This window comes from Cottoperca gobio, chromosome 17 (assembly GCF_900634415.1).
Source record: "Cottoperca gobio chromosome 17, fCotGob3.1, whole genome shotgun sequence".
NCBI lineage: Eukaryota > Metazoa > Chordata > Actinopteri > Perciformes > Bovichtidae > Cottoperca > Cottoperca gobio.
The window spans coordinates 14,284,164-14,308,789 of record NC_041371.1 but is presented as its reverse complement, the minus strand read 5'-3'; the positions used below and the strand labels follow the sequence as shown (position 1 = coordinate 14,308,789).

Sequence of the window (24,626 nt, the reverse complement as noted above, 5' to 3'; positions counted from 1 at the left end):
TGTTACCCTGCCCGCCATCTCTGCACACACAGCCCCAATCTGAAACACATTACCACACAAACTGCACCTCGAGGGCAACCCTCTCAGTGTGTGTGGCCGTGTGGGCCTCCTCATGCTTGTGCAAACTTTCCTCCTACTGAGATCTGTGTACCGTGACGTCCCCTGTCCCCTCTGTGACAATTGCTAATCAACTGAGAAATAGAATACAGGACTGTGATGAATGAGACAATATTTGAATCCATAGCACAAACCAGATTAGCTGTTAGTAGCTATACTGTAATACTTTAATTTGTCAAACACCAGATAAGGAGGTTGCAGACATATAGCAACTTCTGGAAGTATTCCTTCCCATAATGTATGGTGGGCGATATGATATATGCCGGCGAGATCAAATATAAATCTGTCAACCTACTTTGCCATATGGTGTTAGTTATCCCTAGTGGTAGTTATTGTGGGCAATGTTACAAATCAATGAGTAGGGCTGTTTTATAATATTGGATTTTTATAATATTTTTATATCAGTGCAATGAAATAGCTTTATTTGTTTTGGTATTTAATTCACTTGATTTGTCAAAAAAGCAGCGATAACCATCTGGTTATTTTATCCATGAACAATTTCTCAATTGATTTTCCAGCAAAATGACTATCATAATTTATATTGATGTTGTGATGGAGGATTATGTCCACATTACCCATCGCTAGGAAAATATTTCAAAGTTTTCTTGAAATGGTATTCTCAAAATGTGTTGCCATAGAGACACAGGACAGAAGTGTCCTTGATTATGTAAGAACACTATAGTTGTATGCTTCTAATAAATGGTTGAGAAAAACCGTACATACATTGGGAACAAAAAACATCGCACTATAGTCACCAAATGTATCCGAGATTAAACCAGGATTCGGAAGTAAAGTAATTTAAACTGCTGAATGTATGAATCGGCTATTAGCCTGCTGTTAGCGGCTCATGCCACACAATTTTAAACTCTATGATTGGATGTTTATCGCTAAGAAGCTCCTTGTGAGTCGTAGGAGGTAGAGCGGGTCGTCCTTGAATCATAAGGTTGTCGGCTCTTACTGTCCACATGTTGAAGTGTCCTTGTGCAGGCCAGCGCCTTGCATGGCAGCTCCACCATCATTGGTCTATGAATGTATTTGTGAATGAGAGGCAAATTGTAAAGCACTTTGTCTGTGTCAGGAAGAAAGGCACTATATAAAGGTAGACCCTTTACTAATTTTCTCATGTAAAATGGCTTGTGCTTTTGACTTTTTATCAAAGGAGCACATATTTTCTAACCCAGTTCCTCATCTTTTGTACTCATGATTTCATGCACATTGAAGTGCTCGAACATATATGCAGAAACAGAATGGGATTTTTACTTCTAGATGCTTCCTCCCACTTCACAGCTCTATTCCTGGAAAAAAGTATAACTCAATGCCTCTGTCTATTTGACAGTCTGCTTCAAAAGCCACACATACAGTCCTGCAATTCACTATTGGCCGATAGCTATACGGTATGATAGATCATATCATCCAAGAAGGCTATTAAGTGCACAAAAGTATTTTCAAAACACGGTTCATTGGATATAAGGTCCACCAACCACTGAAGTAGAAAGGAATCTTTCCATTACTGACCAAACCCTTGAAAAGTCTTTTCATCCCCTGTGTCTCATCTCATCATTGTGTATGATGGTTGACCAACACTAATAGCAGTGTTGTACAGTGTGAGGGGCCTGTGGTTGGCCACAGGATATGAGCTACTGCTCTGTAGACTGCCTAATGGATGGAGATGTGGTAGGTTATGGTCAGGGAGACCTTTTGTGCCTTCATCATCTCCCATCACCCTTCTCATCCAATTACCTATTCTTTTTCCTCCTTCCTCTTTCCCCTGACTGTAAGTTTCTGTCTTTGACTCTTGCAGCCTCCTCTTTGGCCCATAGCGATGTCTGTTTCTAATTTCATCTCTCTTGTTTTATTCATTCTTTCATTTTCTCTGCCATCCATTCTGCCTGACCCTCACTGTCTATCCAGACTCTCTCTCTTTGCATTTTTACAGGCTCTCTGCTGCTCCACCCTCCACCCCCTCCAAACCCATCCCATCCCCTTTCCACCCGAACTGCTCTTTTCTATGAAAACTGCAGTTATGTTGTTCTGCCTTCAGGAGATGCAAGTATCTGCAGTTATGCATGTTTGAAAACCTCTGGTGGGCGAGAGATTTCCATCACTGCAGTTGTGTATGTGTGTGAATGCAGGCACATGGATTTCTTTGTTTATAGGCGTGTGTGTGTGTGTGTGTGTGTGTGTGTGTGTGTGTGTGTGTGTGTGTGTGTGTGTGTGTGTGTGTGTGTGTGTGTGTGTGTGTGTGAATATCTGTATGTGTACAGCTGGTTTGTGCAGCGTAATCCTGATTATACTCACCTCCCAGTGTCCCATTTTAGGAGAAAGAGAGGCGAGGGGATGGGGAAGGAAGGGGGTGAGAAAGAGAGAAGGGGGAGGAGAGATGTTCTGCCACGACGGCAAACACCCTTCATATGAACAACAGAGTCAGATCAGTGATTCCCCCAGGCGCCTGCTGCATTGGCAGGCCGGCAGCTCAAGCAGCATTTTGGTATGGAAACAACTGAGAGTTTCAACTCAGCCTGCAAGAGGATTACACTCCTTGAGAGGAGAACCAGCTCTTTCATCATATATACCCCCTCATCTGCACAGTTTTTAGTCCCTATATCCTTTTTTTCTTTTTCTTTCAGTGTATTCTTCATGCATGTTTGTATGTCATAGAGTGCTCAGTGTGGGATCATCATGTTTTGTGTGTTTAGTCCGCAGCTGCTGGATCAGTGTGAAGAGAGCCTTAGTGTGGCTCAGGATGGTGGGGAAACGTGCGTTATTGGTGGTATTCATCTACAATGCTCAGTCCGATTCTGCATTGTATTGTGATCTATTATCATAAAGGTCCATTAGCATTTAAAGTGCTTCCCTTCAGCCATCCTGCAGTCTATAGGAGTCAAAGCATTACAGCCTCTAAAGACTGCCGAACGCTGGCAGATTAATCCTGAATCAGGCACCCTGAGATCGGCTTTTATTTGGGCTTTTTTCAACCACGTGGCAATTCCCCGCTGAAATGAACTGAAAGATGAATAGGCAACCTGTTTCTTATCCAGGACAAATGATGATTTTCTGTTGGGAAGCGAGTTGTTTGTGTGTGGGCGTATCGGTCTTTGGGTGACTGAGGGAAATACAAAGAGAGCCAGTAAAAAAGCAAACCTGGATTCATGTTTGTTTGTTTGTTTGTTTGTTTGTTTGCATCATATGCATTATGTGTTTGACTCTGTGTGTGTGTGTCTGTATGTCCTAGGGTTTGTGTGTTTGTGTGTTTGTGTCTTTTCTATGTGCATGCACGCGGATGCATGAATTGCATATTTGCCCAGATTCGTTGGCTCCACCGACTGGTTTTGGGCACCAGGCCTGATTGCCCTTCTGCAAACATAACCAGGCCAAAATGTAAGCTCTCAACCTCTTGATACACACAAATACACACAAACACAAAGCTCCAGGGAACAATGCCAGTTGGTCCTTGCCAATGTTCCGCCAAAAGCTGTTGACACACACAGTGTTTATACACACATGGCGCATTTTTCCATAGGCTGTCTTATCAATTTAACCAGGAGATGAAACATAAGCGGTACTTTTGTGCAGCAGTGTTTGTGTTTGATAAATGATTCATTTGGGAAAAGTGTGATCAAGGCCATGCCCGCAGTATCTATTTCAAGCACCCGCTGACTCATCCAGGAGCCTGGCTGAATACCTGTAGCCTCTTATTCTCCTCTCCAGTGAACTGTACTTCACTGTCCAGTACAGCTATCTGTCTGCACAAAAGCGTGTGTCTGCTGCTGTGTGTTAGTGTAAATTATTACACAGCTTAGTTGAATACTTGATTGTTTATTGGTACATTTTTAAACATTCTAAGGTCTGTTATGTCTTTATAGCAGACCGCTACTGTGTTTAACAGCCCGTTGCTTAGGATGCTGTGGCTATAGACTCTGGAGGACAATGTCCAATCATATCAATCTGTTGTTGCCAAAAAAACTTAGCTTTTCATTACTCCATCAAAGATCACCATGGAATATTTTTTAAATATTCATTTATATATATATATATATATATATATATATATTTGGAGCTCACAACACTTTGGATTCATGATGGCTGAACTGTCCCCGGTAAAGAATAGAAAAAGAGAACATGAACAAGAAGCCCCTTCTGCGTGATTCAAGACTCCTCCGCTTCATGTCGGCGTTCAATTTGCAATAATGTCCGGCTCGCTTACATAATATATTATTACTGGTAATTTAGCTTATGCTTTCATTCCTCATAAACAGTTTAATGGCTCTGTATGTGGAGATGATAGGAGGATAGGAAAGGTGTGGGAAGCTCATATCCCCATCATTATTTGAAGTGAAATAGTACAAAGGCAAAGACTTATTTCCGTTGTGGTCCTTGATGTCAAGCCAGCATTGATGCAGCAATCCAGGTGCCTAGGCAACATCATACTGCCAATAATTACATATGAATAAACTAAGCTGATGAGCTACTGATGAACACTTGTTAGTTGTTAGATTGTGTTCTTCTCTGCAACTTCAATAAGTATATAATGGCCATAATGATGGAAAACCCATAAGAATACAATTAAAATCAGTGTAATTCACACCACTGCTTTACCTTATGTCCTTTACTCTGTCACAGTTTCTTTTAAATTGTACCTTTGAGTTGTTTCATGGTCATCTGATGTCTTTTCAACACTATTGTAGAGATACTGACAAAATTGATATTTTGAAACACACCATCATCCTCTAAGGTCGCTCTCTGAAACGCTCTCGGTGTAATGGCATTATTTGCTGCCACCATGTCGCAGATCTCTTGCTCTTTTTGAGGTCTAAAAATTGCTCATCTGTCACCAGTACAAGGTAATATTCTAGTCCTGAACACTGGAATTCACAAATAGATAATATTACTGAACTGTGCTGTGTGCCTCATGTCTGAGTTGACTTTTATTGACTTTACGTAATTGTACTGTATTCTTTTTACTTTAATTCTACTGTATTTCTATAAGTGGAATACTGTGACATGAATAAGTCCAGTATTGACTTAGTACATAGCTGCTTTCACTGCTGAATGTTTGGATAATTGAAGACACTGTAGCACGGTTTACAATAGGCCACCAGCCTCTGCCATTGTAAGGTAATTACATTTGGACCATGACCATAATTGTGGCCAGTATTTCATCCAAGACAGCTCCATGTCTTTGTACTCTTCTGCCTCTTCCCGTATTGTGCTGTCTTCCCCTCACTACACCACCACATATCCTTACTCATCTTCCTCTTCCTCGAGCAGGCAGTTGCCTCTGTTAATTACTTATCTGGACAGGTTCCTCCATGTTCAGACATTGTGATTCTGTTGTGGTCAAGCTCTATGAACATGTTCCGCAAAATTCATATTCCATTCACAAAAATTGATTTGACAGATTTTGACAATTGAATGGACTGTTTTGCATGTGATGACTTACACAGTGAAATAATTCATACACGCTTTTAAAAGGACAACTATTAAAATAAGAAGTAACATAATCAGTTTTGATATATAGCAAGATATATTCAAATGGTATCAAATTGTAGACAATTGTACTTACTGTGCTAAAACATTGTTTAAAAGAATGAGACATTTTTGGCCAACTGGTTTGGAGGTTTGCACATGTAAACATTTGCTCGTTCCAGCTTCAAAAATGTGATGATGTGCTGCTTTTTACTGTAATACTATTTTTAAAGGAATATCCTTTTAGGTTTTGAACAGTTTTGAGCAGTAAATCAGATGAAACGAGCATTTCAATGACATCACCTCAGGCCCGGGGTAATTGTGATGGCCATGTTTTTAGACTAAGTAATTTAACAATGAATAGAAAATGAAACAGAATAAACTATACATTATCAAAAAGTTGTAGCCCTAAACAACAATCAGTAAAAAGAAGAATGTAACATTTCTATAGAATACATTTGTATCACACATTGTATTTTTCCATCATTACAGTATGGCCGTATCTAAAATTATATCTATCCATCTCTCTTCATGTTTCTCCTCCCTCTCTTCAATGTTTCAGTCTGAGATCCACCTACACTCTATTTGCAGCATTGACAAAGACCTGACTGGAATACAGAGTCAGACCCCCCCCTGCAAGCACACACACACACACAGGCACATACACACATACATGCACACGCCCCGATCCCGCTGCAGTGGCGTGCTCTAATTAACAGCCAGGGAGTCCATGTAGTAGTAGCCGGCGGGGTGATAAAAAGAGCATCTGAACCCTCTCAGGAGAGGAGTGGGGTTGGGGGAGGGCAGAGGGGAGCAGATGTAGGCCGGGCATATTCCTTGCCTCGGGGGAGATCGCCTCCCGACCTCCCTATCGATCTTACCCTTTTCTTTCCTTTCTCTTCCTGCCAGTATCGTCAATGGCCGTACCACTGGCCTCCATTCAGGTGGATCATTAGCATTGATCAGTCTATCAGTCTGGGAAGCTGGAGGGGGGGTGGGGTTATAGACGGTTGCTAAGAAGGCCTGATTGGCGCCTGAACTCTAACCACAGCCTTCACGGTCGACATCGTCACCAGACTCTCCTCTGAGCTTTGATTGCTCTCTTACCTTTTGTGGCATTTCTCCTCTCGTTCCTCCTCTCAGCCGCGCCATCAGCGGCGGCTTGACATTCTTATCTGACGCGGTCTCTCCAAAGCTGATGACTGTGGAAAGACAGAAAGAGAGCGATAGATCGTATCTCCACTCAGCCTCTCATCCACATCGCAGAGTGTGTGGAAACAGATGGTACACGTCTGTCATGTGGTTAGGTAGCAGGGGGCCCGGAGGAGGAGAAGAGCAGTTGATGTGGCCACGGTCTGCCTCTCGGACTGTGTTTGGCTCCAGATTTCTCAGTGATGCCCATTTTGAGAGAAGATACTTTTAGGTGTTTTGGTTGTGCTTGACAATCAGGTGTGAGTTTGATTTATTACATCTGAGCGAATTGCCATCTTGATAATTGCTTTGCTGCTGTAGGAAAGTGGAATATTTAATTATAGTTCCAGGTATGGGGGAGGTGACTGTGTGTATGTATGAGAGGGATCGAGTGGTTAAAAGGGTAAGGAGAGGAGGAAGCAGGAGTGCTGATGGATGCTTGATTACGTGTCTGGCCATCTGGACTGTTGTCACCGAGATGCTTAATCCCATTCACCACGGCAAGTGCGTGTGAACGTGTCTGTGTGTATGTGAAATAGAAAGCAACTGTTTTTCTGCAAGCACACTCCTCCATTTCCCCTGGATATGTGTGGACCTGTCTCCACATCATTCCACACATCGAACAAATCTGTAAAGATGCTAATAAGAACATAGCCATAGAAAGACAAACATGTACACACACACACACACACACACACACTGGGCAACACACACACACACACTTATCTACTTCACCCCAACATAATCAGACATATCCAGGCGCTATGCAGACACATCCCAGATCGGCCTCTCTAATCGTGGGTACATTTTAACAATTACTGCTAACAAGTCCTTATTACCCCCAGTGCCCTGCCCCTCCTCTTGATCCCAGCTTCTAATTGCTGCTGCTGTTTCTGAGCAGCTCTCTGCATAGTTATTAGACAGGAATCATTACCACCACATAGCACAAAGCCACACCATGGAGAACTCACAGTTCACTGCCACCAAACACCTGTGTTTCTAGGTTAGGAGTGCATTGTGTGTGTGTGTGTGTGTGTGTGTGTGTGTGTGTGTGTGTGTGTGTGTGTGTGTGTGTGTGTGTGTGTGTGTGTGTGTGTGTGTGTGTGTGTGTGTGTGTGTGTTTGTGTTTGTGTGTGCAGCACTTAAGTAGCTCCTGCTGACTGGGCGGTATGTTTATACTCCTGTAGAAATGGCCTGTCACACACACACCTACACACCTACACACATACACACCTACACACACACACCTACACACCTACACACATACACACCTACACACACACACACACATACTAAAACCTAGATGTGCCTGTGCCGCCCACTAGATCACCTAATGACTAGCTAGCTGTAGGAGCGAACATGCAGGTTTGATGAGGAAGGATATAGTGGATCCGCTGTCCTTGCCAGTATCTCCACTTTCAAGGAGGGGGTGCACACACACACAGTGATGTAAGCATCACTGTGTGTGTGAGCAAGTCTTATGTTTCACCACAGGCAGAAGGAAAGTAAGGATTCAATGCATGGCAGTGTCATCTCTGCCTCTGTGCAGGCAGATAAACTGATCTTTTGTGTTTAGAAAAACTGAGGATCAACTGTCCCAAAAAATAAGGAGTAAACACATTTGTTCATTATTGTCCCAGTGGATTTGCTCCAAAATAAAGTATGAGCAATCCTCACATTGTCTAAGCCCCTCTGATCTCCGACCCCAACCCTCTGTCTCTGTCTCTCGTCATCGCTTTATCACTTTCTCTTTTCAGCCATGCTAGCTCCACACTAGGTGTGGTAGTGTCTGTCTGACAGTGAGTCAGTGCGTTACTTCTGTCCAGACTGAATTTGAGCTTTGAACTTTTGTACAGACATTAATGGTCCCTGACTTTTCCTTTAGCACCACCATGAGGTTATCATTTGTGGTTTTGAGTGAAACAACTACTAGATAGATTGTCATGATATCTGGTACAAACTGACACTTTCATCAGGTCAAATTTTTTATTTGTCCAACACCTATGTTTATGACCAAATATCTACAAAACTAATTAGATTTCCATCAGCCTCAGTTGTACTTAGTGTTTTGACTGCCTGGTATGAGTTTTAAATGCTGCCCGTTCTGGTCAATTCTGAATATTTTCTCTCCTTCTCTTCATCCTTCCAGAGGACCTGTTGCCATTTGGCTTCCCCAGTATAGACATGGGTCCCCAGCTGAAGGTGGTTGAGCGGACGAGGACAGCCACCATGCTGTGCGCTGCCAGCGGCATCCCCGACCCGGAGATCTCCTGGTTCAAAGACTTCCTGCCCATCGACCCCGTCAGCAGCCAGGGTCGCATCAAACAGCTCCGATCAGGTGAAATAGACAAGGAGTTATTGTCAGATTGTTTCATTTGAAAATAAGTAAACAAGCAGTGGAAAGCTTAGCACCGCTATCAATTAAAATCCCTGCTGCTCTAAATTTGGTGATTATCATGTTTTAATTTTGATTGAGGGATTACATGCTCCTCTCTGAGTTTATCTACATCCTTTGGGGGTGTAAAACCTTTTTAAAGCCAATTTCATAAAAAGATAATTGTGCCGCCTAAGCCAAGAAAAAACAAATGTTGTTTTTATTAACATTTGGGAGAAAAGATTAGAATAAGATGACACTTTAAAGGCACAAATCTCTCTCTATTGTGAATCATACATTTCTAAAAAAGCATTTTTTGAAGAAAAAAAAGCCAGGTCTCGTAAACACTCATTACAAGTAGGATGAAAAAGTTTACTCACAATTACAAAGTTAATCCAGTTTGAAATAAATGCTTAATATAATAATCAATCTACCCCAAAACAACCGTAATTCTCTTCTCTCAAAATCAATAGATACAGATGGGAGTTTCTTCACATTAGGTATTTAACTGATGCTCCTCTTATCTTTTGACCCACCCAGCCTGATATTGTGTGAAATTAGCTTAATGTCTTAAAACCCCAATGTAAGATCACTTTGCCAGAGATAATAGAGGTAATAGGGAACGCTTTTTTTGTTGCTACAGAGCAGAACAAAGTACATCTGTGCAGACAGATCGAGGGATAAGTACAAAAGAACCACATCTTGAGCGAAAGACAGTTTGTTCAGCGTTGTTTATGCTCTTCTGTATAGATGATACAGTGCCTCCTGAAGTAGGCAGACACGTATTTTCTCAGCCTCTCTCACTCAGCCGTCCTCAGGGGGAATGAAAGTGATGGTGAGGCGAAACCATTTTGTTGTTGCTTCATCCATATTCTCTGTGCTCCTCCGTCCTGCCAGCTCTGATATCTGCCTGCTGTCAGCCAATATCCTTCACTGATCACTAGTGCCCTCTGTCCACCCTGTGTCTGCATCTCCACTTGCAGAGTTTGCAATTAGTTTAAACAACTACCGTAGTTAGTTACTGTTGCTACACCTGTCAAGCACAACACGCATAGAGTTCACAATGAAAACATTGTCAGATTTAACTACATGAAATTATTTAAAGAATGGGTCTCTGATTTCACACAGAAGTAGACAAAAGCAGGCTTCTCATTTCTAGCCAGTGAGCGCTGATTCTGCCGGCTCAAATGACAGCCGTAACTAGCAGATTTGTATCAGCTATAGCTAGCTTGCTAATTATTGCTTACTCTGTGAGTTAGTTGGAAACCCTGTCTCCAGTTGAATAAAATCTAGAAACATATGAAAGGGTCTCAAATATGCTAATTACCAAGCTACACGTCCTATGCAAAGAGTAATATGTAGAAGATATGGAAATAAAAGTGCAGTAGGCTATTGTTAAGCATTGCAAGGAAGAGCAATAAGCCCTACTTAAGCAATAGAGGATATATGTTTGCAATTTCCCTTTGACAAGACAAAGGGCTTTTAGGATGAAGAGTTACTGATACATTTGGCAAACATAATGCTAGCACAGCTAACGAGTTTGGTCAGGCTTGCTGGAAAGTCATTGAATCCAAAAATAAACAGGACAGAGATGCTAACTTTATTTTTTAATGGAACTTATAGCCCTGACAAACTAATGTCACATGATTTAATGGTGTGATGTTAGTGTTACATAGGCAGTAAGCTAGTAGGCCTATGCTCATCATGCTAATGTTTTGCAGCTGATATTGTTTTTGTACTTTTTGTTAAAAACAAAGAGATAGAGGTGCTGAGACCAGTCTAAGCTCCCAAACCCATTCCTAGTATAATTCCCCGTAACCTCCTGATGTGTAAAAATTGATAATCACCACTGTGATAAACAGAATACTTATAGTAGCCTATATTTGCCTCTGTGTGAAATGCTCTGCGCGGGGTGTGGGTGGAATTTAGCCACCAGCCAGTCTTGCTGCTGCATGATGCCGGAGAGACAATAGATACACTCCTTAAAACAAAACAAGACAAGACTTTTAAAGCTGCAGTGTGTCCAGTGGAAACCTCAGTAACAAGCCAGATGTAGTGATTCATAATTTCAATAAACACTATGCAAATGTTTCTCTATTCTCTGCTTATAATTTATGAAAAAGCGTTGGTGGCCTTGGAGCAACAAAATAACAATGAGCCTTCGTCAAACCTCTTCATGCAGCTTGAAACAATCTTTCTTTTTCTTTGACTGTTTTCTCTCTTAGTAAGTGCGGTAATATCGTCGGTATACAGTATCTATCATAATAAGTTTCTGCTCTGAGACTCATTTTGTCCTCTGTAGGGTGTCACACAGAGACATGACACTGATTCACCGCTACAGAACGTGAGACCACCGATCACATCAATGAAACAGTAGCAAGACAAATGGCACAGTGAGATTCACCGCAGGGTTTAATAGGATTTCAAATCACCAAAAGCATCGCAAAGCTGAACAACAAAATGTGCTGTATAATGAACCAAACACTGCAGAGAGATGACTTGGAGGAAATCAATTACACCTGAGCTACGCACAAAATAGCACGGAGATGTGTTATGGATGAGACCCTCCTTTAAAGTCTGTTTAATGGGGGCACCTTCCAAGCAATGCCTCTGATTTAGTGGATGGCTGCCAGCTCTCGTTGGACCGCAGCCAAGGATCTGTTTTGGGCCGCAATTATTGTTTTCTTTCTGTCTTTCCTTTTCTTTCTCTGTTGGGTCTTGGACATATTTTTATGACCCATATGGGTCAGGATGAAAAATGATATTGAGAATGACTGCACTCAAATCCCGCAAAAGACGACTCTTAGCCATTTCACAGACCATAAGTATCCATCACCCGTGGTGTCCACCCACTGCAGGTTACTGTCCAAACTGTAGACATCGACAGTTGTGAACACACCTACATTAAACCTTCACACACACGCCAATCTGGTTTCCTGAGGGTACAAATCATATGGCACAGAGAGTTAACCTTTTCCTGACATCTCTATACCTCAGCCAAGGCATCCATCTACTTTTTTTCATGTTATCTTGCCATTCCAGTTTAGATGTGTGTGAGGAGAACCATGACAAGCTATCTGTCTATCACAGACATTTGGGACTAAAATCTGGAGAGTTTACTTAAGCACTGAGCAGCCTTTGTATACTACTTAACTCTTAACAGATGGCATGCAATATGGACCCTGGGGTTGACTGCTGGGTAATGGATGGACCTGTCTTGGCCAAGAACTATGATCTGATCAAAGGTTGTGGTCACGGTTCGGTCACTTTTATCTAAGGCAAACAGAGAAGTCATTAAAACATAAAGACACCATTTAGTTCCCTTAAATCTGCGATATTTGACTAACCACACAAATACATTTGTTCAGTCATCCTTCAAAATATAACTATTTTTATCGAAAGCAGGCTCTCTCATCTCAAAATGTTGCCAGTGCATCATTAAATGTCTCTGCCACAAGGTTATTTTTGGTCCTGTTTGTTTCTGCTTTTGAGCTGACTAACAGACAAACAATGACTTTTGGTGGTAAATTAGGAAACTGGCCAAATAAACAAGTTATTAGTTACAAATCTAGGATTTGTAAAAATAAATTACAAAAAAGGATTTGTTAAAATGGTTAGATACACTTTTATAGATAATTGTTCTACACTGACAGAAAATATGGAGTTAGGAATTGTTTATCCTGTGATTTGTTATACCAGAGAACTTGCTTATCTAGTTTTCATGTCTGTTTTTTATGGATGTAAAACATATTAGGGCACAAATAAATCTGCAAAGATTCAAAATAGGGAAGCAACTAATGATTATTTTCATTATGGATTAATCTGCTGATTATTTTCACAATTAATTGATTATCGGTTTTGTCTGTAAACTGTGAAAAATGCCCGTCACACTTTTTTACTTTGAGGCGCAATCCTCAAATTTCTGATTTTGTCTGATCCTCAGTCCAAAACTTAAATGTAATTAATTTATTGTTCCTGTGAATATTAGTCGATTTGCTTAAAAAAACAACCTTAAATAATTTTGTCTGTCAAACCATTAATTGTTTCAGGTCTAAATTAATTACTGTATACTCAATAGCTAACTTGCTTTAAACCACTTTTTAAAATATTTTTGTGTTCACCTCCCAGGAAAACTGTCCAACTATTTACTTTTGAGCTGCGTTAAATAAACTGTGTTGGGGTAAAAATAGCGGCCTTGTCTTGATTGTCGGTAAATGTCCCATCCCAGTTAAAAGTTAATGTCTCACCTCGAGGCAGAGCGGAGTCCAGGTGATCTGTTTGACCTAGATGTTCTGTCAGAGCTATCGGGTTAGCAGTATCTGTTGTCATCTGATGGGCTGAGTCGCAGCCCAGCAGACATTAAACACCATCCGCGATTTCACAGCAGCTCCATTTACTCAAGTCACATCTCATTCTGGGTCTGTCAGCAGCTAACTAACTGCTCTCCCTTTTCCTCTCTGTTATCTTTCACTTTCCCTTTTTACAGCTGTTTGTCCTGCTTTTCCACACTGACTGTAATTATATTTGTCCACTGCCAGTTATCTGTCTGCGCTGTGTGTTTATGTATCAATGTGGCGACCTTTGTATGTTCATATATTCCGAACACCTGTCTATTTCCATGTATGGTAACGACATGTTTTGCATAAAAAAAGGTTTCAATCGACCATTTCAAATGTGTGCTGATGGTTAGCCATATGAGCTGCTTCCAGCTGTCAGATGAGTTCTTGTTTGCAGAGCTCCACCTGTCCAGCTCCATCTCTCCTCCACTCCGTCTTTCCCTCTCTTCTTCTTATCCACCTCTTTCTGGAGAGGAGGCTCAGCTTGTAGAGCAGATAATTTATTCCTGTTTATCTCCCAACTCTGCCCCGTACCGTGGGGAAATGAGAGATGGAGAAATGGAGAGAAAGAGGAGGGCACGAGCTGTTTTCCTTTCATGTAGCTGCAGAAGACAGAAGCAAATGGATGACAGCTTCAGCTAGCGGGGCCTCAGCTCACAAACACACAGAACGCATACTTGTGCCCTGTGCTGTGTTTAACAAGTCAAACTTTCCCTCCTGTGAGCATTCAAAAACATTGTTGTTTAAACTTCTGCATAAACTGCTCAGCTATTGTGTAAACTGTGAATCCCACACACACACACACCCACACACACACACATAAACTGTATCTCTCTGTGGAACATTTTAGTGCTTAATTGTCCGGGTTTTTAAGATTTAATAATTAAAAGATTTTTCAACATTAGCATAAAACAGCGTGTGTGTGTGTGGTGGAAAGTAGCTTTATAAGTACATTAGCTTAAGTATTAGATTTAGTAGTTATAGTTTAGATGTAGTTATTTATGTTCAAATTAAATTACAAGAATAAGCAACCCTATTGTGTCTCTTGTCTCTAGGTCTATGTAGATAGTTTTATGGTGTGCTGAGGTTTTGGTGTATTCATCCCTTCTGCTGCTAAAATATGTCTTCAGTGTTATTTGACCCTTTATATTTGGCACTTAACTCGAACCAGCTACATGTACAAATTGCATGCTAATGCATATTAATAATAATGCAGTCATATAATATGTATATAATGATTTTACAGTCTGAAAGGGGACCATTTGGCATAATCATAGAATATAACCTACATTTTTATTATAATACTTCTGCTCTTTCTGTAACTCAGAAAGCAGGCATTTTTCTTCTAATCGAGTATTTTTACCTTGTAGTATTGCTACTTTTAAGTAAATAATCAGAATTTAGTTCCCCTCCCTCTGTGTCTGTGTGTGTGTGTGTGTGTGTGTGTGTGTGTGTGTGTGTGTGTGTGTGTGTGTGTGTGTGTGTGTGTGTGTGTGTGTGTGTGTGTGTGAGAAAGTGCAGCGTGCACTATATCTTGTGTTTCTATCTCCATACATCTCTTACAAGCCAGATTCCTTTTATCTCACAGAAGATCAGATTTTTTTTCTGAACATTGTGCTTTGTGTCACACTTAAACTAGATGTTTATGCACTACTAGTGCGTGTGTGTGTGTGTGTGTGTGTGTGTGTGTGTGTGTCATGTGCATCTATACTTGTGTCTTTTTCCTCTTCTGTAGCAGAGTGTAATCCATGGTTCTGTGCTTCCTCCTCGGGCTTCATGTCAAAGTCAGTTTCAGATAAGATAAATGTGACAGAGCAAAAAAAAAAAATCACTGCTGGTAAATCAAAATGCCTTTAGCAAAAAAGAAAAGAAAGAAATGAAAACAAAAGTAAGAATAGCACCCTGTGATACAAAAGTATACCTGACGAGCGGTGTGTGTAATTTTAGCACGTTTAGGGAGACACTGTTTATCACGGAGGGATCAGGGTAGGAAGATAAAAATTGAGAAAGACGTTGAGGAGTTAAAGAGCATCGTCGAGTTGTTGCCGTCGGGGTAAAGCTTGCCAAGATAGAAACAGGCTTTCTTCAAGGCAGCAGTGAGCCAGCTGTAGGAGAGGAATCATTTAAGTGTCATCTAAGTTTTAAGTCATTTTGAGACTTCCAAACTTTTTGGAAGGAATTTCTGATCTGCAACACAAGATGCATGGCTCTCTAAAAATACAACTACTGGTGTTTGAGAGCACGGCCCATTCAGACGCTGCCTCACAGACCTAACAACAAAGCTGATTTTATTGGAAGCAATAGAAGAGAGGATACCCCACGGACAAAACAGAAACAGACAGACACCTCAGGATGACATGGAGAGGATGCAGAGGAAGGCCGAAAGCTGCATAGACATTTTCTACAAACTCGACTAAACTAACTTTTTCTTTCTCTCTATTTCTTTGTGACTTTTTGTCTTGCAGGAGCGTTGCAGATCGAGAACAGCGAGGAAACGGACCAAGGGAAGTACGAGTGTGTGGCCACCAACTCTCAGGGCGTGCGCTACTCTTCCCCTGCCAACCTGTATGTGCGAGGTAGGACCTGAACCCAGAAACACACATACACACACACACACACACACACACACACACACACACACACACACACACACACACACACACACACACACACACACACAGACACAGACACAGACACACACAGACAAACACACAGAACTACTGTATTAAGGTGCACTTGGTATATAAATAAATAAATAAATATTTTTTATTTCTGTACTTTTAAACAAGTAATACTAACCCATCCATTGTCTAGAATATATGTTGACCTTGTTGTTTGGTATTTCTCACACTCACCCTTAACAAGTTCACCTTAAACCTCGGTGTGAGCCCCTGCAGTGGGATCAAATTGAACATGAAGTTGGGAACACACCTTGGTTTAACTGCATGGAAACATCACTGACCTGTCTACTAAAATGACTTCTGTACAAGAGGCAGATTAAGAGGAAGATGTTGCACTAAAGATGCACAGATTTGATTGGAGATTTGAATGAAATTGGAAACAATCAGGATATAATTTATTCTTAAATATGTTTACATTAAAGCACCCACATGATCCCTGTTTAACTGATTCTAGCATCTGGACTTTGGGTGCTGGTGTATCACTGGCTTATTGCTGAAAGAACACAACCAATGTTCAGATTTAAAAGTTCTAGTTTATGTGTTGAGTGGGAGTGTGTATGCGACGTGTGAGCGTTGGTGAGTGTGTGTGATGCAGTGGAGCAAGTGGCTTTGCGCTGGCCGTTTTTATTCTCTCTGTGTTTCCCCGTTCTCTCTCTCCCCCCCCCCCCCTCACGTCATTGTGTTCTGCATCAACCCCCTCTCATCCCTCAGAGCTTCGAGAAGGTTGGTGTGCTCTTTCTTTTCTTTTGTTACTCCTTTGTTTCAGAAAGCTTCACTTATTGAAACAGAGAGAAACAAAAAAGAAAAAAAAACAAACATTTAAAGGACACCGGAGTAGATCTGAAGTGAAATGATATTGTCTCTAAAAATGAAGCGAGTTGATTTCTCTAAAGCTGCTGCGATGATGCCTACGCAGCAGAGTGCATTGACTGCATTGTGAGGCCTTGTGTGCAGAACCCTTGGTATTGCCTTCACTCCCCGATCAATGTTTTCTGCATGGTATGATCCTGTTGTCATGGAGACCCAAGAATTGGAAGATTAAAAGGAGGCGATGTTTGCATGGAAGGAGTGAGCGAGAAAGAGAAAGGAGCACCGCTTGCATGTGTGTTGACTGACGGACTGACACAAGAGCATGGCACAGTGTGTGTTCACACCTATTGAGATGCTGGCATTGTGATATTATTGTGTTATTAGTGTTTGGCTACTGACTATTTTTGGGTTTATTTCTTTTTTTATCATCATGTGCAACATTGTGTCTCAGCTCCCTTGTCATCACATCTGCTCCAGTTCTGCACTTGTTGCATTGAGTGGAAATGTTGCAGTCACTGCTTTTACATGCACTTCTGTGTTGACGCCATATGTGCTGTGCAGGTTTGTTGGGGAAGCATCAGTTATTTGGCCGGAATTCATGCCATAAACACAAGATGGCAAAATAACCATCACATCACCTGTGGTGGGAAGTAACTAAGTATATTTACATTTGAGGAACTGTTGCTATACTTGAGAATAATACTCATACCCCACTAGTGTTTAGAGGGAAATATTCTCTCCTACATTTATTTATCAGCTATAGTTACTAATTACTTTCCAGATGTAGAGCTTTACATACATAGGATTCCCTGTTATAGATTATACTACACAATAAAAATATAAAATTGTTTAAATTAACTCCACCAGCAATTACAACAGTAAAATAGTATGTAAACATGAATGCATCAATAATATGTATACAATAATATAACATATAACAGTATACTGTAACACTTTTTGCATTTAATTACTTTAAAATATATATATATATATAAATGATTTACATGTATAACAATATCCTAACTCTACTGTAATAAAGCTTGTGCTGTATCTCTGGCTGTTGCTATCTTTGCCAAATACTCTGATACGCCTCTATTGACTGACATTTGAAATTAATCATACCCATTCTCATTTTTAGATATCGAGGGGATATGAATGATTCCCTCTTATTACAGTGGATAATGAAAGCGGTGTCCTTGAGACAGACTGGATGGTGCTGCGTAAATGTCAGCTCAGTGACGGTGCTGAATGGGTATAAGCAGTGCTGAGATGCAGCGGTAATCCTTATGGCTGTGCCAAGGTCTCCCCAGCCCGTAGCCTCCAGACTCCCTGCAGAGGATGGGACCAGTGATAGCCCCGCTAATAAAGATTGAAGCTCCTGGCTCTCACAAACTGTATAGAAAATGGAGGGGAATGGTGTGGCCCGGCTCGATTAACTTAAAGCTAGAGGCTCTGAGAGCATGTGGAGGATTATCCCTTGTTATGAGCGCACTTTATTGTAAAGTACTCAGCTGTGTCTCCACCGTGGATTCTTCAGTCTTTTGTCTCTTTTCCTTCAGATTACTAAGCGATCATCTTGAGTCTTCACCTTCATCCTGTTGTTGCTCATATTACCAAACAAATGCATTTGCTTAATTAATTGTATAATTTAAGTTATTTTTTCTTTGTTTCCTTTAGTGATAGGTTTAAAGTAACTGACTGAATGAATAGTGTTGTGTCATGCTGCATTGCACCTGCTGAGACTGTTCTGTGCATGGAGCTGTCATGGATGCAGTCTGTCTGTCCATCCGTCTGTCTGTCTGTCTGTCTGTCTGTCTGTCTGTCTGTCTGTCTGTCTGTCTGTCTGTCTCCAGCATGCTCAGATGAGGAGATGCCTGCCTAATCATGTCTGTTTTCTAACAGATCTACCTGTTTTTGTCTCTTTGTCTCTTTCTTGTCTTCAACTTCTGTATCCAATTCTGGGTATATCCGATGACTTATTTCTACAAGTATTCTAAATGCTCTTTATCATGTTATTCATGAAATTTCTTGAAAAATTATTTTCTTCTTTTAAATTCAATTTATTGAAATCATGCAAAAAATGTTAACTTCTATCTAATTGTCTCTAGATTCTTTGAGTAGGGGGATGTGGCCCATGAAGATTCCAAGTAATGGTGTTACACATTAAGGTCATGCAGCAGATCTACCCATATTTGTTTATTGATCTTTATTCTCTTATATTTTAAATACATTAGAAGTACTGCTGGATTTCCAAGTAATATATACAAAAAAAACTCTTATTGTTTTGCAATTCTAGGGTTTTAGAGTAACTTTATATTTGTATCTATTTGTATTTATAGTCTTTTTACATTATTTTAGAACATTTGCTGAACGTGTTTTATTATACTTACAAGCTTCCTAGTGTTGAGTTTAGTTTGTGGACTGTTTCTGCTCTCTGTCTGCCTTCCCTTTCATTCTCTTCTCTCATGCAGAGTTGTTTGTCCGTTACTCTCTGTCTCTTTCTGTTTCCTGTGTTGTGACCCTGGGGTTTTTCTTCTTCTGTTCTTGCAACATCCGATCTCTACTAGTCTTTTTTCTCTTACTTTTGAAGCACCTTACTTTCTGAATGGGCCTGACTTTGGTATATAGCTGTTTTTAAATAGATCCATGTGTTTTCTTCTTCCTCGCTCCTCTTTTCTTCCCCCTTTTTCCCTCCTTCCCCTAAAACCCTCTGCTAATCCTCTCTGTATCTCCACTTCCCTTTCTTTTCCCCTCCCTTCCCTCCCCCTTTTTTTCTCTTCTTCTTCTGCATTCTGTCTGCACCCTGATGTGTAGGAGCGACAGACACATGTACATAAGTTTATTAACTTATAAACATGCACATACTACCTCACATATCTCTCTTTTTGCTCGCACTCGTTCTTTCCTGTTCTGCCTCTTTCATACTGTCTTGGTGTTCTTTACTGAATGTGTCCAATGATCACTCTGTAATTGCCACAACACCCTATTAGAACCCTCAATTCACTCCTGTCCACATTTCCAATTCATTTGACTACACACTGTATCAGTTATGAATCCTATGTATTGTACAGTATCTTGTTGTACAATGTGGCTGTCCTTTGCTACATTGGCTGTCATTGTCTGGAAGAGAAGCAGAGCTGCCTCTTTCTTTCTTTCTCTTTCTTCTCTCTCTCTCTCTCTCTCTCTCTCTCTCTCTCTCTCTCTCTCTCTCTTTACTTCTTCTATCCCTCTATCTGTCTCTCCAGTGTCTCTGCTCTTATCTCGCTTGTCTCTCCTCTCCTCTCAGTCTTCAGTTCTTCGTTCTCTTCTTTGTGTTTCTCCACCATTTTATCCCTCTTGAGTCGCCCAGGCATGCACATGACCTATGAGTTCAGTCTCTCAATGCATCTCTCCCTAATATATAGTCAACCAAGCTCCGACAGATGCCGTATTAGATATAACTTGCCACTTTAGTTGTTCTTCTTATGGGCACACAAATAGCTGGCAGGGCCTATTGATCGGCCCACATGATGTATACACTCTCTAAAAAGAAACCCATCTAATGCAGAAGCACCTCAAGGCACAGAAATCTCAATGAAGTAAAGTTTCTCACTGACATTTCTGGTAAAGTCTAACATGTTTAGTCATTGCTTGGATGGAGAAATGCAACTCAAATGTTAAACCTGAATCAGAAAGTTTTATTTTTCCTGTTAAATGAATGATAACCAATAAGGAAACCATTTTTTTGAGAAGAGAAACTGACTATAGGTGTCATGTCCTGGTTGAAATGATACTCAAGAGTTTGTCACTTTATTATTTTGAGTAGGCAGCTCACTGAATGGTTGACCTCAACACAAGATTTGTGTCTTTCTGTTTGAATCATCAGTACCATAAAGTAATTGGGACTAAACTTGAAATATCCCTTTGTAATTTTCTGTAAAAACCCTGAAGTTCATTCTCCCCCTTCCTGTTACCTCTCCTCTCTTTCCTCTCTCTTTTTCTTTCTTTTTATCTTTCTTGCCCTCACTTCCTCTCTCAATCTGGATCTTGCTTTTTGCCTCGCTCTCTCTTTCTCTCTGATTCTCTCTCCCTCACTCCCCCCCTCCTTCTTTTTCTCTGCCTTTCTTCTCCTCACTCCCTTCCCCACTTTTCTCGTCCCCCACCTTACCCTTAAACCCCCACCCCACCTTCCTTTCTTCCCCCGACTCTCCTCCTTTCCCAGTGCGCCGTGTGCCCCCTCGTTTCTCCATCCTCCCCTCCAACCATGAGATCATGCCAGGAGGGAGCGTCAACATCACCTGCGTGGCCGTGGGTTCGCCCATGCCCTACGTCAAGTGGATGCTGGGAAGCGAGGACTTGACCCCAGAGGATGAAATGCCGATTGGACGGAACGTGCTGGAGCTGAACGGCTGTCCGCGAGTCTGCAAACTACACTTGTGTGGCCATGAGCAGCCTGGGTATCATCGAGGCCACCGCTCAGGTCTTAGTAAAGAGTAAGAGGCACTCGAATGACCCAATTAATCATTTCGGCTTTCAGAGAGAGAAAACGGTGTGGAAGAGAGCCTCAGTTGTTGCGTTATTGAAGGATGGATCCTGTTTTATTGGGTTTACTCTATAATACAACATCTGTGAATGTAAGGAGAATTGGATACTTTAAATGTCCTTGATGTTAATGTTACATTTGACTTCTGTCAAGCTAATTTGTTCCACACTTTAACAAAGAATGTTACATATCAGATATAATTAAGCGCCGTCATTATTGTGGGTGTATCATTGATACATGGCAGTGTGGGAGGCCATTTAATATACCCTCTAACAGAAACAGCTTCCCTTCTAAGTCGATTAGTTGACTTATCGGTTGTTTTAGTCTTACTTGACTAAGATTTATTTAGTCAATTTGTCATTTTTTATGCTTTTTCATGATTTCTTTCAAAGAATCTTATCAGCACATCTCTTGTAGACATGAGATTTGAAGTGGTGCTTTTGTACTGAATCTTTGTTGAGAAACTCAGTTTCACAGATCTGTTGATCAACTAATCAATTAGTTTAGTTTAGTTACATTTATTTAGTCGTGGACAGCCCAACTTTCATGTAAATAATGAATCTTAAAAAATGTCATTTGATTAGATTCAACTTTATTGTCATTGTACACATGGGACAGTATTGACAGTACAGTATTAGTGCACCAAAATGCATCTTAATAGTTCAAAGTGCATACAGACATAATAAAGTACAGAACATTAGAAAATGATGTCACTGTGATTTCTATAAATAAACAAAACGATGTACAAAATGTACAGTATGAATGAAGGTAACAATAACAGATTTACAGAATGGACAGTAACCAATATGAAGCACATCATGTAATTATTTTCATCTCCCCGCTCTCTAATCCACAGCTTTACCAAAGCCTCCTGGCACACCCATAGTCACAGAGACCACCGCCACCAGTGTGACCATCACCTGGGACTCCGGCAACCCTGATCCTGTCTCCTACTACATCATCCAGTACAGAGCCAAAGGGCCGGACAGCAAGTACGAGACGGTGGACAGCATCACCACCACCCGCTACAGCATCGGGGGGCTGTACCCCAACACTGAGTATGAAATCAGAGTGTCGGCCTTCAATAGCATCGGCCAGGGGCCCCCCTCTACCCGTGTGGAGGCCCGTACAGGAGAGCAGGCCCCGGCCAGCCCTCCCCGAAACGTCCAGGCCCACATTATATCTCAGAACACGGTGATGGTCCGCTGGGAGGAGCCGGAGGAACCCAATGGACAGGTGGGTTGAGGGCTGAAACTTTTATCTTTTTGATTTGCTATCAGCAGTAGAAAACATACCTTTTACATTTTCTTTCATTTTTTTCTTCCTGTCAAACATCAAAACGCTCTAAATATGGTGGTAAACGTCTGCAGCAAAATCACTGATGCTCAACAAAAGACATCCTGTCTGTTATGTAGGAAAAACTAGGGCTGTCCCGTTATCAGATCTTCTTTATGAGATTATCGTGGCCAAGATAATTAATTATTGTGATATATAAAAACAATTTTAAAAAGAAAAGAAAATGCTATCAGTCAAATTCATCTATAAATTGATTTATTATCCATTTCGAGCATTTTTTGTCTGCAACCATAAAAAGTGTATAAAAAGAACAATTACAGTAATGATAGTGAAAAGGCAACCAGAAGAACTGATACAGAAGAAATCCACAAAGCCAAACATCTGCCAATACGATATTATCATATGTGTATTATTAACATGTTATCAATATTATTATTATTTGTTAATATCTCGGTTAATGCTAGTATATCGTGACACCCCTAGTTCTATATAATAACATGTTGTTAAAGAAAGCAGAGTCCATTCGGTGTGACAGCTTCCGGTCTTTACATCCAGAGTTTCAGATGTTGTCCCATTAGTTAAAACTAAAACATAACAACTCTGTCTGCCATCTCTGAGCTTAGTTAAGGCAGTTGTGGCTCTGGAGGTTGAGCAATCGCCGGCTCCTTTAGTCCGCATGTCGAAGTGTGGCGAAGACACTGATCCCCAAATTGCTCCCGAAGGCATAGTTATTGGTGTGTGACTGTGTGTGAATGAGCATTAGATTAGATGATGTATGGCAGCCCTGCCAACAGTGCATGAATATGTGTGTGAATGGGTCAATGTTGCCACATAGTGTAAATGCACTTTAAGTGTTCGTAAGACTAGAAAGGCACTATTTAAATAAAAGTCCATTTACCATTAACCTTGTTAGGAAACATAAACATTCAGTGCATATTCCCATCCGGTTTCCAATTTTTATTTTTTACCTTTTTAACTTTGAAATGTGTATCTATATATCTTTATGTCCTTGTTTCTTGTCCTTTGTGGGCATATAAAGGGATTGATTGATCAAAACTGAATGACCTTTACCTTCACTTTCTATAGACTGACAACATTTCAAAATGACACAAAGGCCCCACTAGGTTAAAAAGGATAAACCCTTAATAAATTCACCATTGGGAGCTTTTTTCCAGTGTGCAGGTTCATGTCCTTTGCAGGGATTGTGTCTTGCCAAAGATTTCCCACCTGTAACTCCCTTGCTACTTACCCCACCCTCTGAAGAAAGAAAGGGTAATTGGACTGTCTGCTCTAAACTAAGAGCACTCCCTCTTGAGGCCTATTTCCTTTTCTAGCCTATAACTGTATATAGGTTCATAAAAATGCAAGACTGAATTGAGAATGAGGATTATAGATATTAAAGAGTAATAACAGGGGAAGTGGTGGAGGGTAAGGGTGATGGCATGGCAGCAGGATTACATCTGAACTGCCCATAAACAAATCCCATAGGAGGGTTAGGGGAGATATAGTGATTATATCTTACGCACTACAATATTAAGGCTTGTTTTGGAGCTGGTGTTGTCAACCTTAGAGTGAGATTTGTTTATCAGGGTCAACTGCACAACAGCCGCAGATGTGAGGACACCACCTTGTGACAATGACCTCTGATAAACACTGAACCAACAAATCCACAGGACCATCTGGATTTAAGTAGAAAATCATTCATAGGTGATGACCTTAGCTGTGATAAATTCTAGCTGTGTATGAAATATGGTATTATGGATTACAATTGGTGGAAGATAATTTAATACAGCCCAGTCACTGATGACCTTAAAATCCAGTCCCAACCCAGA

At 40.9% G+C, this 24,626-nt stretch overlaps 1 protein-coding gene across 1 annotated transcript in view; it reads left to right on the top strand.

Moving 5' to 3' along the window:
* Window positions 1-24,626, top strand: part of LOC115022063 (receptor-type tyrosine-protein phosphatase S-like) — a 68,188-nt gene that overhangs the window by 20,950 nt on the left and 22,612 nt on the right. The window contains 6 exon segments of the mRNA XM_029452886.1: window positions 8,924-9,112; window positions 15,951-16,061; window positions 16,878-16,889; window positions 21,178-21,365; window positions 21,367-21,448; window positions 22,355-22,734. Of these exon segments, the coding sequence (XP_029308746.1) occupies window positions 8,924-9,112; window positions 15,951-16,061; window positions 16,878-16,889; window positions 21,178-21,365; window positions 21,367-21,448; window positions 22,355-22,734 (962 nt within the window).